The following is a 12,819-nucleotide window of genomic DNA, read 5'->3' on the forward strand; positions in this document are numbered from 1 at the left end:
GCCCTTTCTAAAGCTGAAGTATCATTTCCTCAAATCTTCCCACTTTGCTGCCTTTTATCCTTCTCTTCTTTCCTTCTCTCTTCCTCCTCCTCCTCCTTTTTATCTCTTTCTCCCTTTTATCCTTTCTGACAAGACTTCCCCCGCCGAAACTGGAAAGAGGACTCACAAGCTACCCTTTTGCAAACATCAGTATCAACTATGTGGTCACTACTAGGATAGGTCAACAATCTTATTAATACAGCACACACTACCTGAAGCATATCAAACAGACATTCTTTAGAAATATTCATTTTGTACAGTTACCGCTGGGCAAACAGCGACAATTTCCCCCCAAACACTATAGAGCTAGAATACTTCCAGAAGCGAACCGGTGTGAATTGAACGTTAGTTACCATAACACAGCCTGTCAATTTGGAGAATATGTTGTTTTTATTTTGTTGTGCTCATAGGCGCACACACACCACTAAATAATACCATAACAGAAGGGTGCTGTATCTGTGTTTAAAGAAGGGGTTGTTGGCAAACAGCGAAGCTCACTTCTGCCGAAATGTACACAACTGATATATGCAGCACAGAAAGCTGGCACCCAGGGCTTACAACCTTAATTTGCCTGCAAGAAGGAATGGAGATTTACCTTCAGAGCACGTTCTTGATTGTTTTCAGCAGTCAGATGTCTCGTGTTGTTTGCAGAAGTCTGGTTCTGCTCTTTCATATGATGAAGCTCCTGCTCCAGCAGTTTGCACTGCAACGAGGGAAGAATCCCATTAAGTGAAGGAGCTGGGACAGATCTTTTCTCCTCCACCAAGCCAAATGAATTAATGCAAATAAAACATATTATATTATATTATATTATATTATATTATATTATATTATTATAGAATTGATTTAAACTTCACATTTAAACATGTTGTGATCTAGGATATGAGATAACACAGATCTTGGTTTATTCATTCTCTCACGGTATAATTACTCACAGACAAAAATGCAAATTCCCATGACTAACACAACATATCTGAAAGACGGCATATAAATTATTGAGAAAAAATAATATTCTAAGTCAGAATGAGAAGCAATTTTGGTATTAAATAGCTACACACACACACACACAGAGAGAGAGAGAGAGAGAGAGAGAGAGAGAGAGAGAGACTTGTCTACATTCTGACTTAGATGATTTTATATACGGGAAAGTAAAGTTGCATGTAAAATGTTGAATTGGAAGTTACAGCCACAATGTTATGCATTGCTTATTAAAAACAATGTGAAACAAAACAGATTATACACTGCACACCCTATCTCATGCCAGTTAAAGATACAGCTATAAACATCATGTGTTTGCATTAATAATTAGAGTTTAGTACTAAGCAGCAGAATTGTTAATTATTTGTCTGACAGGGAGCATGCTTCAAAGAATTAAACAACAAAGATATAGGCCAATATATTGGATGGGCATCTAACCAACTTTCCAGAAGGTCATGAGGTGCAATTCCTAGTTATCCTGGCTTAAGGGTAAAATGTGGTTTGGAGGGCAAAATAAATACAGAAAAATTCAAGACCAAAGAACCAAAAGGTATATAAGGGAGGCTGGAGAACAATCACAAAACACAAAAGGGAACCTCTGAAAGCAGGGAGACCTGTAACATAAAAACTCTAAATCAACTGTATACCAGAAAATGTTAAGAAAAGTATGTCCTGATAACATTTGCACACTCAGCAGTGTGAAATTTGTCAACTGAAAAACACATTTCCTGAAATGTGCCCAAAACTTTGGGAGAATTCATTTTGGAGTGCAATATTGCTATCAGATACATGAGGCAAATCCCAAGAATGTACCAATGGGCATAAAAAAACTTCCTTTTCTTTGTATAGCCCTCACAGAAGAGAGGAAAGGTAAGACTCATTCGCAGAAACAAAATACTACAATTGGATACCACCCATGGGGGATGTTATTGAAGAGATTTTACCTACATATATTAATCTCTGAATAAGCACAAATAGAAGAAGAAGAGAAGAAGAGTTTGGATTTGATATCCCGCCTTTCACTCCCCTTCAGGAGTCTCAAAGCGGCTCACATTCTCCTTTCCCTTCCTCCCCCACAACAAACACTCTGTGAGGTGAGTGGGGCTGAGAGACTTCCAAGAAGTGTGACTAGCCCAAGGTCACCCAGCAGCTGCATGTGGAGGAGCGGAGACGCGAACCCGGTTCTCCAGATTACAAGACTACCGCTCTTAACCACTACACCACACTGGCTCCAATGAATAACAAAGTTACAATATTAATAAAATTGCAATATAAGCAATTCCTGAAGAGAACAGGTACAGAATGCCAGTAAGAAAGAACAGATTTTTGTGGAAAATAAGACATTTTCCATATTGAACTATTTATTCTCATAAGCAACATCCAGATGTGCAGACTGGCTAGAGTCCAATCTACAGTAGCAAATGCTTAGGTCCTACTAAAATCAATGAAATTTAAATATGCTTAAGAGTGAACTGAACTGGAACAATTATAGCTTTCATTTAATATTAGTTTAATGCTCCTCAAGATGTTAACTGGATTGATGCAACTAGAGTAAGAAAACTTGTCTATGCAAATATCTAGGAGATTCAGGTTGATAGGCTAGGCATAATTGGAAAACAAAAGTCCTTTAATGTTAGCTTGAACCTGGTATCAACATCACCAAGCAGCTTTCCTTATTGTGACAGAAGTATATTATAAACATCTAACATGCATTCTGGTGGAGTTCTGGTGCTGTTTATTTATTTAGATTAGAAAGAAGACAACCTTGCCTAATCCCAGAAGTGGGATTTGGAAGGTGAATCTCACTTTCTCCCTCACACAATCCAGAGAACAACTTTGGAGAAAATAAGCTACGCTTTTATATCTCAGCACCAGGATTTCACTAGGCCATAATATTTGAAAGAGAAAGTAGTTGATAGATGCAGAAAATAATGGGTTGCATCCAATTTAGTCATCTGGTTCACTTTCCCTCTGTCTTCTCCCCTCCCAATTTTTATGGTGTTTTCCCCAATCCCATGGAGCAGATTTGGGGATGGAGTTGTGGAGGACATGAGGGGAGGAGAGGAGACGAAAGGGAGAGGAAGTTCCACTGCACAAGCGAAAACCCTTGTATGAATGATGCTGTTGGATACAACCTCTTGTCTTTGTACTCAGGCTGGGAACAGACTACATAAAGTACTGTGTATGTAATAATAATAATAATAATAATAATAATAATAATAATAATTTTTATTTATACCCCGCCCTCCCCAGCCAAGACTGGGCTCAGGGCGGCTAAACCAGGTGTAAAAACAATTGATTAAAATACAACTTAAAAACAAGATTAAAATACAACATTAAAATACAGCCTCATTTCAGTAGAAACTCAAATCAAAACTTTTTGGGGATGAAAACGTCAAATCTTCACCAAGCCCAACTATCCAGACTGGTCCTAGGTGGGCCAGAAAAAAAGCCAGGGAAGTCCCCAAATAGGAGTTCCATCACAGAAGGAGAAAGGAAAAAGGAAAGAGGGGGAGTGGATCAAGTTGATTCCAAGTCAAAGGCCAGGCGGAACAACTCTGTCTTACAGGCCCTGCGGAAAGAAATCAGATCCCGCAGGGCCCTGGTCTCATGAGGCAGAGCGTTCCACCAGGCCGGGGCCAGTGTTGAAAGGCCCTGGCTCTGGTTGAAGCTAATCTGACTTCTTTAGGGCCCGGGACCTCTAGGGTGTTGCTATTTATGGACCTTAAGGTCCTCCGTGGGGCATACCGGGAGAGGCAGTCCCGTAGGTACGAGGGTCCTAGGCCGTGAAGGAATTTCAGAATTGTAAAATATTTAAGAGATTGAGTCTGCAGTCATCCGTACACTCTGGCCCAATTCAATTCCACGTTGCTTCCTTCCTTCCCCATTCTCTACTTGGGGAGTATTCTGGGGTTGGGCAGGGGAAAGAAGTGGAAGAGCATCTGCTTTGCTTGCAGAATGCCTCGAATTCAACCCATCATCTCCATGTAGGTCTGGGAATTTCTGGAGGCTGAAACCCTGGAGACACATCGCCAGTCAGTGTAGACAATAAGGAGGAAGATAGAGTAACAGTCTGAGGCAGTTTCCTATGACGCTTCCTATTGTGTCTATAGGATTCCCAGGCCATTGACTGCCTCCATCTATTGGCAGCATTCTTCCAGTGGCTTGCATGGAGGGGAGCCTGGATTAACCCTCTATTTGGCCAAAGGTCCCATCAAATCCAGTGGGACTCAAGACTAAACCTGCACAGTTTGAGGCCAAAGGTGAAGGAGACAAGTTATGTTTACTGATAGTGAGATTACTAAACAGGAAGCATTTATTCAGTGCACCGAGCAGCCGATTTCAAAGCTTGTTTTTATCTATGATCTTTTGATCCTAGCTTATTTTTTAACTTATTTTAATAGTGTACATCCTCCTTTTTTAAAAAAGTCAAAAATCAAAACTGAAACTCGGTTGACATGTTGGAATAAAACTCCATGTTCCAGACAAAGGTGGTTTAACAGATTTCAAAACTGTTTTATTATTCTGTTCTTCTCTTTATTTTCTTTTGAAAGATCTGCACATGAGGACAGTTTCCGATCCAAAGATTCCTCAAGGAAAGCAAGCAGTTTTCACTGTGATTTTTTTAAAAAAATAAAAAACACACAGTCTCCCCCTTGTCCCAAATTCATCATGATTGCTTGAGAGGCAAATATCTCACCACTTGGATGCTACACAACTCCTTCCTTTGCAGACAAAAATAATATCAAACTCTTCCAGTCAAAACACAAACCAACCTTTGGTGTCAATGTGAGTTATGTACTTTGAGCAGCAGATGTTTGGAAACACTTGTATTTATCTAAATTGATTTTATCCTTTTCTTTTCCATTTAAAAGAATTAGTTTCTTCTTCCACTAAATGATGGTCTAGATAGATTTATTTAATTATGCCATAATTCTGATTTTTTTTTCATTTTAAAAAACTGTGAAGTCTTTCCTCTACACTTCTGGCAAGCGGTCAACAAGAGTGTTTAACTGATTATTTTTACAATGCCCAGCCGTTTACAACCTCCTGGATTTCAGAAGAGTGAAAAAAAGAAAGAAAGAAAAAGAGCTTTGGTAGAGGTCAGACCCCAGGAACATCTGCATTTTTAGAAAAAAACATTATTTGATTAGGAAAAGAAACATTTAACATTTCAACTTGGGGGAAAATGCAACGCGGCTCTAACATCTTGCCAATCAGAAGCCATAAAAGGTTTGATTAAACACTACTTGCCTCACTGCTGTAATCCACTCTGAGCTTGAAGCCGTCATGAACTCAAAGATAACTTGGTATATTTGTCTTGCTCCTAATAAATATCAGTTTATGCATAACAGGAAGAAGAAATGTGGAATGCAAAATTCTGTTAAACCATGTTGGGTGGGTGTGTGGGTGATTTCAGATGCAACTCTTGAGGAGCACAAATCCCACTCAATTTAATTTGATTTGCATGAAGGTTACTGGAGCTTATGATCTTATTAGGGCATCTGGTTGGAAACCCAGCCAGATGGGCGGGGTACAAACAATAAATTACTACTACTACTACTACTACTACTTTTAGGCAAAATGCTACTAAATAAAGTTACCATGGAACAATGAGTACATTAGGAACCAAACTGAAACAAACAATGCATGCTATTATCATTACCGGTATTTGCGAAATTTGTATACAGTGGTACCTCGGGTTATATACGCTTCAGGTTACATACGCTTCAGGTTACACACTCCACTAACCCAGAAATAGTGCTTCAGGTTAAGAACTTTGCTTCAGGATGAGAACAGAAATCGTGCTCCGGCGGCGCGGCAGCAGCAGGAGGCCCCATTAGCTAAAGTGGTGCTTGAGGTTAAGAACAGTTTCAGGTTAAGTATGGAGCTCCGGAATGAATTAAGTACTTAACCTGAGGTACCACTGTACTGCCCTTCACCCATAGATCTCAAGGCAGTTCACAACATACAACTATCAATCATATCTCCTCTGACTTGTCCAATGTTTTTTTGAAAATTTTATTTTGTGATGGCAGTTGGCAGATCTGTTGAGGATGGGAAGTGGCAGAGTATGTGGCTTGCATGCTGCAATTTCAAGGTTCAATCCCAGGTAGGGCTGGAACGATTCCTGGAGAGCTAGTCAGCATGAACCAATGGGATGGGCCTTCAAACATGTCACCAGTATTCAGAGACCTTAGAAGGAACTAGTCCAGTCTAAGACACATGGGAGTCCTTTCTGATGGGAGAAAAACAAGGACCACCATTTCAGGTTTTACATAGGTGTCCTGCTTTTGTAAGTTATTGGATTAATTGATTACCAGTTGTCCTACAAAGTTCTGTGGACTGGTTCAAGCAGGCATGTACACAACAGTCCCTCATAACCAATCAACACCCAGTGACTCTCAGGCAAATGTCTGAGGGAGATGAGGATCACACTCACAGAATAAGCCATTCCTATTCAGCAGACTTTTTGTATCAGTTCCGTTGCTTCCCCTAGCACAGGCATAGGCAAACTCGCCCCTCCAGACGTTTTGGGACCACAATTCCCATCATCCCTGACCACTGGTCCTGTTAGCTAGGGATGATGGGAGTTGTAGTCCCAAAAAACATCTGGAGGGCCGAGTTTGCCTATGCCTGACCTACCAGTTCTAAAGTATAAGATGAGGATGTAATTTTGCACCCAGTGAAATCAAACTGTTGAAAAGTATATTGACTAAGAACCGACTGTGCCCTGCATGACTCAAAACGCTCTTCGGTTCACACCACTTGCTCCTCCCAATTTCTGCTGATTTCTGTCCTCTTTTTGCAGCCCCCACCCCCAATTCCATTCAGATGGCTCTCCCAACCTTAAGGAGCATCAATTATGGGGAGAACAGATAGGAAAGACCCATTCCATGAGCAAATCCAGGCCATAACATTGGAGTTGACAGTGGTCTGGTTGAACTATGGCTTAGTATGAATGAGCAAGCATGCTAGGACATGGCAAGAATATTGTGGCCAATTTGCTTCTGCCTTGCCCCTGCCGCACCACCAGGAGCTAAATTGTGGTTTGGCTTAGCCTTCTGTGCAAACCTGGGCTCATGATTTATCTTGCTCCAAACAAACCATTAGCTATAAATCAAGTTTTGTTTTTGACGTAGTGCTCATGGTTTGTTTGAGAGAGACAAACCACAAGCCCAGTTTCACACATAACACTAAACCAAACCATGGCCAGCTTTCTGGTTTGTGGAGACCACAGGAGCAGGGCAGGAACAAAGCAGACACAGTTTTGTACCTGTGCACCAGATTTCCTACTGTGGGTTAAACCACAGAGCCTAGGACTTGCCGATCAGAAGGTCGGCGGTTCAAATCCCCACGACGGGGTGAGCTCCCGTTGTCTGGTCCCTGCCCCTGCCAACCTAGCAGTTCAAAAGCACGTCAAAGTGCAAGTAGATAAATAGGGACCACTCCGGCGGGAAGGTAAACAGCGTTTCCGTGCGCTGCTCTGGTTCGCCAGAAGTGGCTTAGTCATGCTGGCCACATGACCCGGAAGCTGTACGCCGGCTCCCTCGGCCAATAAAGTGAGATGAGCACCGCAACCCCAGAGTCGGTCACGACTGGACCTAATGGTCAGGGGTCCCTTTACCTTTTTACATACCCAAGTTCACATATATACCTAAATATACTGAAGTCAGTATATTTCACTTCCTTACGCTGAATCAATAGTTATGGCACTTTCAAAAGACAGATAATTCTGTGCTATTTCTGGAAAACCACGAGAGTATGAATTGCCATCCTGGAATTTTGGAGCGACGAAAACTACTTGGTTGGAGTAGATAACACATTTGCGCATATTTTCATTTATTCATTTTTATTTTTATTTTAAACTTGTTTCTCCCCCTGCCCCCGATTTTTCTCAGCCTTCTCTCCTATTTCCAGGAAACTTCTTTCAGCAGAATAAAATTCTAATTGCTTTTTAATCTGGATCAGACATTTGTGTGCGATTCCACACTTGACTTAAAAATTTTAATTTACTCAGCCTGCAGGATTTATTTATTTTTAAATGTGCCTTATATATAAATAAGAGGCTTCTGTTTTACACAGAGGCTCGATTATTCATTCAATTTTCTAATTTCATGCCTCTTATTCCAATAAATTATTTATAAACAAAGCATGTAAGATGATAAATAGTACTCAAGGTAGTAGATTAGTATGCTCAAGCACACTTTACAAACCTGAGATAATGCACCTTTGTCCAGTTGTTCAAACAATAGGCACCCACTGCAGTACAATGGGCTTAAAAAGGTTCAGAGTGCTGATTTGTACATGCCAGAACTATGAACGTTCCCAGTAATTCCTATTAGTGCAGCACACAAAGATGGTGCGTTCATTTCCCGCAAACAACTAGATGAGTACAAGTTGTCGGCTGGTAAAGGATCTCGCTTGACAAAGGCCAAGGTTCTGATGACAGTAGATATAGTGGAATTTGTACAACGAATTATTTTGTGTATGTCTCAGGCATTTGGAAATAAAAAATGGCAATAGTGTCATTACTACTATTATTTATTTATTTATATATTAATTTACAACAATCGCAACAGCACGAGCTTCAACACCCTCCCTCTGAGGGGGCTGCATTGTTCATATTTGATCTTCACCGCAATTTCAACGTAGTCCCCAAAGAACCCCCGAACAACAAAGATTGCTAGGAAAAGCGAGTGCCCCCAATTGGGCATGATGTGGCCAGATCTTGTATCTTGAGTCAGAAGCCAGCAGAACCTGCAAGTGAGGAGAAGGCAATGTGGGGTGTGTGTGTCTGTTGAACACTTAGGAAGTCATGTGCCCACTCAGGGTGGTGCCCTCGGAATGTGGTGCCCACCAGGTTTTTCTGGACTACAGCTGGTTGTCCAACTTCCCCAATCCCTGTCAACCTCACGCCACATGGACATGAACTGGTATGAGATGATTAGGAGTTGTAGTACAACAAATGGGAGTCACCAGGCTGACTACCTCAGAACCACATAATTAGGAGCAGGCGCTCTTTTCCTTTGACTCTGGCCCAGCAAGATGCCTTCCAGACTGAGGAAGACCAGGAAACTGAGGGGTCATGTTAGCCATGGCCACGGCCATATCAGTAAACACAGGAAGCATCCTGGAGGCCATGGTAATGAAGAAGAAGAACAAGAAGAGTTTGGATTTGATATCCCGCCTTTCACTCCCTTTAAGGAGTCTCAAAGCGGCTAACAATCTCCTTTTCCCTTCCTCCCCCACAACAAACACTCTGTGAGGTGAGTGGGGCTGAGAGACTTCAGAGAAGTGTGACTGGCCCAAGGTCAGCCAGCAGCTGCATGTGGAGGAGCGGAGACGCGAACCCAGTTCACCAGATTACGAGACTACCGCTCTTAACCACTACACCACACTGGCTCTGGGGGTTTGCACCACCACAGAATTAATTTTGACAAATATCATCCTGGTTATTTTGGAAAAGTTGGTATGAGACATTACCACTTGAAGAAAAACCAGCACTTCTGTCCTACAGTGAATCTCGAGAAACTCTGGACACTTGTTAGTGAGCAGACAAGACTCAACTATGCAAAAAATCAGGCGGGATTAGCTCCAGTTATTGATGTTGTACGCTCGGGTTACTACAAAGTCCTGGGCAAGGGGAAACTGCCCAAACAGCCTGTAACCGGGAAAGCAAAATTCTTCAGCAGAAAAGAAAAGAAAATCAAAGAAGTTGGTGGTGCCTGCATGTTAGCGGCATAAAGGATTTTTCTATATATCCAGGCTTCAATAAACACAATTTCAGCTGTGTATTCATAAGCTTAAAAATTGAAAAGAAGAAGGAGGAGGAGAAGGAGGAGCAGGAGGAGGAGCAGGGTGGGATCCATATTCTATATAAAGAAAAACAAGCTAAGAAGGTGTGAAAAGCACTGGGAGTCAGCAGAGAAGGTATTCCCAGCACAGCAATCAAACAACACCAGATCCAATCTAGGACCAGGATTATTTTTTGCCAAATGTAGAAACCAAATTAGTCCTAGTGTGGGTGGGAAGGGGTCTGCACATTATTTATTATTGATATGATAATATATCCACTGGCAACTCATATGAGCCTATTTTCAGGGTAAACGTTCAGTTTTGGGAATGTCGAATGAATAATAAATAGAGTGTCATAAGAGCGCATGTACCACACCCTTTCTAAAGTCCCAACCCAAACATCTAGGATAAGGGGACCGAGTGGCACATGTCACATAGCTCAATTGGTTCTGAGCATGGTAAAAGTATACTGCTTTTCTGTAACTTAGAGCAAACACTTTTTTGTCCAATGATTCCTCAGCAGTGAAATAAAAGAAACTTCAGTTATTGCAGAAGGAGTAGTGAAGAGAGGCAGTCTTTTTGCATAACTGTAACTCTTGCTTGGTTGAATGCCACCAATTTAAGTTGACAGACAGGAAAACAAAATTCTGTAAACAAACTGTCATTCTAATGAGCTGGTTTTCAAATAAGCTTCAATGGATTTTCTTGAAATCCATATGCAAACAAGAATATTGCCTAAATGTTAAGTTGGCAGTTATAACACAAAAGGACAGGAATGTTTCTCGTCCTTTGCAAAATACCGACACATTAGTTCAAGAAACAAATATTGTGGATCACTGTGCCATAGTCACTACCAAATCATTTATTAATCTTTTCGTTCAGTTATTACTTTTCCAGATCAGGAGTTTGCAGGTGACTTCATATTTGCCTTTTTTACATATTGAACTCTCAGTTGAGTTGTAAACTGCTTAAGTATCTCTTCTTGCTGGCCTTGTTGTATAATGCATATTCTTTAAATTCTTACAAAAGGCCTTTATGGTAGATGGGCTGCAAGAAACTGAAAATTTAACAGAAAAGCTGAAATAATGTAAATAATATAAATTAAATGCTTTCCAAGAAAATGGTATTAGGTTCGGAATGTGTAATCTTTCTAGCGGCCTATTTTAAGACCCTTAATCCAGGGTCTGTCTTTATACACCAGGGAGATACAAATATTTCTCAACCACTGCCAATGTCTAGCAGATCCAGAGCAAGCATGTTTACTGAGAAAGAGGTAAGGTCCTCTGAGCAGAATCCAGCAGAAATGTCTTCAAAGGATTCCTGCTACTCCATGAAGTCACTATAACCAGCCTGTCACTAGAGCCTAGGATCGGAGGAACTTTCAAAACAGAATTTCAAGGGGTACTGGAGATGTGTGTGTGTGGGGGGGGTGGATTCAGCTAAAATTAGCTGACCTCCTACAATTAGCAGACATCCCTGCTCAACCAAAAGACCTTGTGCTTTCACAAGAGCACCAACTGGATAAAGAAGCCCAGTGATTTCAACAAGGTTTACTCCCATGTATATTTGAACGGGAGTGCAGTCTAATTTGTTAGGCTGCCTCAGCATGACGACTGACTCCGAATAACCGGAGGACCACAAGGTTCTGCCCACCTATGGGAGCTTTGCACTTACGCTGCTCAACAGAGCAGCTTCCTCACTCTTAAGGCACATGGGAAACCTCTTCTGGAAGCAAGGAGATTTTTAAAGTAGGGTGTGACATGAGATGGAGGGCTCCCATTCAAAGGAAAAGGAAAAATAATCCACTCATAGCTGCTCGGATGCTAGCTTGAGTGCTTTACTCCTGTTTAATTGCACCTGCAAGTTTAATGGCAGCAAATTTATTTACCGTATTTTTTGCACCATAACACTCACTTTTTTCCTCCTAGAAAGTAAGGGGAAATGTCTGTGCGTGTTATGGAGCGAATGCCTGCGGGTGGCGGGGGGGATCTGCTGCAGTCATGAGCAGAGGATCCATGGTTCCCCTTCCTTGCCTCCTCTGTGGTTACAAAGCATGGATCCACATGGATCCTCAGGATTTTTGCATTGGGCTACTCCAAACTCACTGTCAGATCACATGTCTGCGGCCACAGCATGAACCACAAAAATCACTATTTCGTTTAGAATTTTTTTCCCCTTGTTTTTCTCCTCTAAAAACTATGTGCGTGTTATGGTCTGGTGCGTGTTATAGAGCGAAAAATACGGTATTTTTAACCAAAAACTTACACAGATGAGGATTCTAAAAGAAAAAGAGGAGACAATTAACTGTTATATGTAGTTTTCATCTCACGTTCCAACGAGTTGACAATATGGTTGCATTTTGAAAAGTATAAATTTGCATGTAATACGTAACACCAGTGCTTTTTTCCTGGGGGTACACATACCCCAAAACATTTTGTGAATCTTTGTATTGTACTTTCGTCCATTTACTGTATTTATTTTTCCCAACTTGAACTATAAAATGGTGATTTTCTTCAGTCAAAATGAGAGTACTCCTAAACATTTTTTTAGAAAAAGAGCACTGCATAACATACATAAACACACACACACACACACACACGTAATAAAGAAGTCCCGGCAGACTGGAGGAGGGCAAATGTTGTCCCTATTTTCAAAAAGGGGAAAAGAGAGGACCCAAATAATTACCGCCCAGTCAGTCTGACATCAATACCAGGGAAGATTCTGGAGCAGATCATTAAGCAAACAGTCTGTGAGCACCTGGAAAGGAATGCTGTGATCACCAATAGTCAGCATGGATTTCTGAAAAATAAGTCATGTCAGACTAACCTGATCTCGTTTTTTGACAGAATTACAAGCCTGGTAGATGAAGGGAACGCAGTGGATGTAGCCTACCTTGATTTCAGCAAGGCATTTGACAAGGTGCCCCATGATATTCTCGACACCTCCCTTTCCATGGAGGCGCAGATTGCAGCTATAACAAAGGCGGCATTTTTCCATCTCCGC

The 12,819-nt window shown here is 41.3% G+C and overlaps 1 protein-coding gene across 3 annotated transcripts in view; it reads right to left on the reverse strand.

Annotated features, from left to right (window-relative positions):
* Positions 1–12,819, reverse strand: part of MIPOL1 (mirror-image polydactyly 1) — a 202,225-nt gene that overhangs the window by 91,450 nt on the left and 97,956 nt on the right. For 2 of the 3 annotated variants that reach the window (XM_053380065.1, XM_053380074.1), the window contains exon 9: positions 635–742. The exons of the other annotated variant lie outside the window; for it this stretch is intronic. In XM_053380065.1, coding sequence (XP_053236040.1) covers positions 635–742 — 108 coding nt within the window. The remainder of the gene's footprint in view (positions 1–634; positions 743–12,819) is intronic. 3 annotated transcript variants of the gene reach the window in all.

The sequence above is a fragment of the Podarcis raffonei genome, chromosome 1, assembly GCF_027172205.1.
Source record: "Podarcis raffonei isolate rPodRaf1 chromosome 1, rPodRaf1.pri, whole genome shotgun sequence".
Classification (NCBI taxonomy): domain Eukaryota; kingdom Metazoa; phylum Chordata; class Lepidosauria; order Squamata; family Lacertidae; genus Podarcis; species Podarcis raffonei.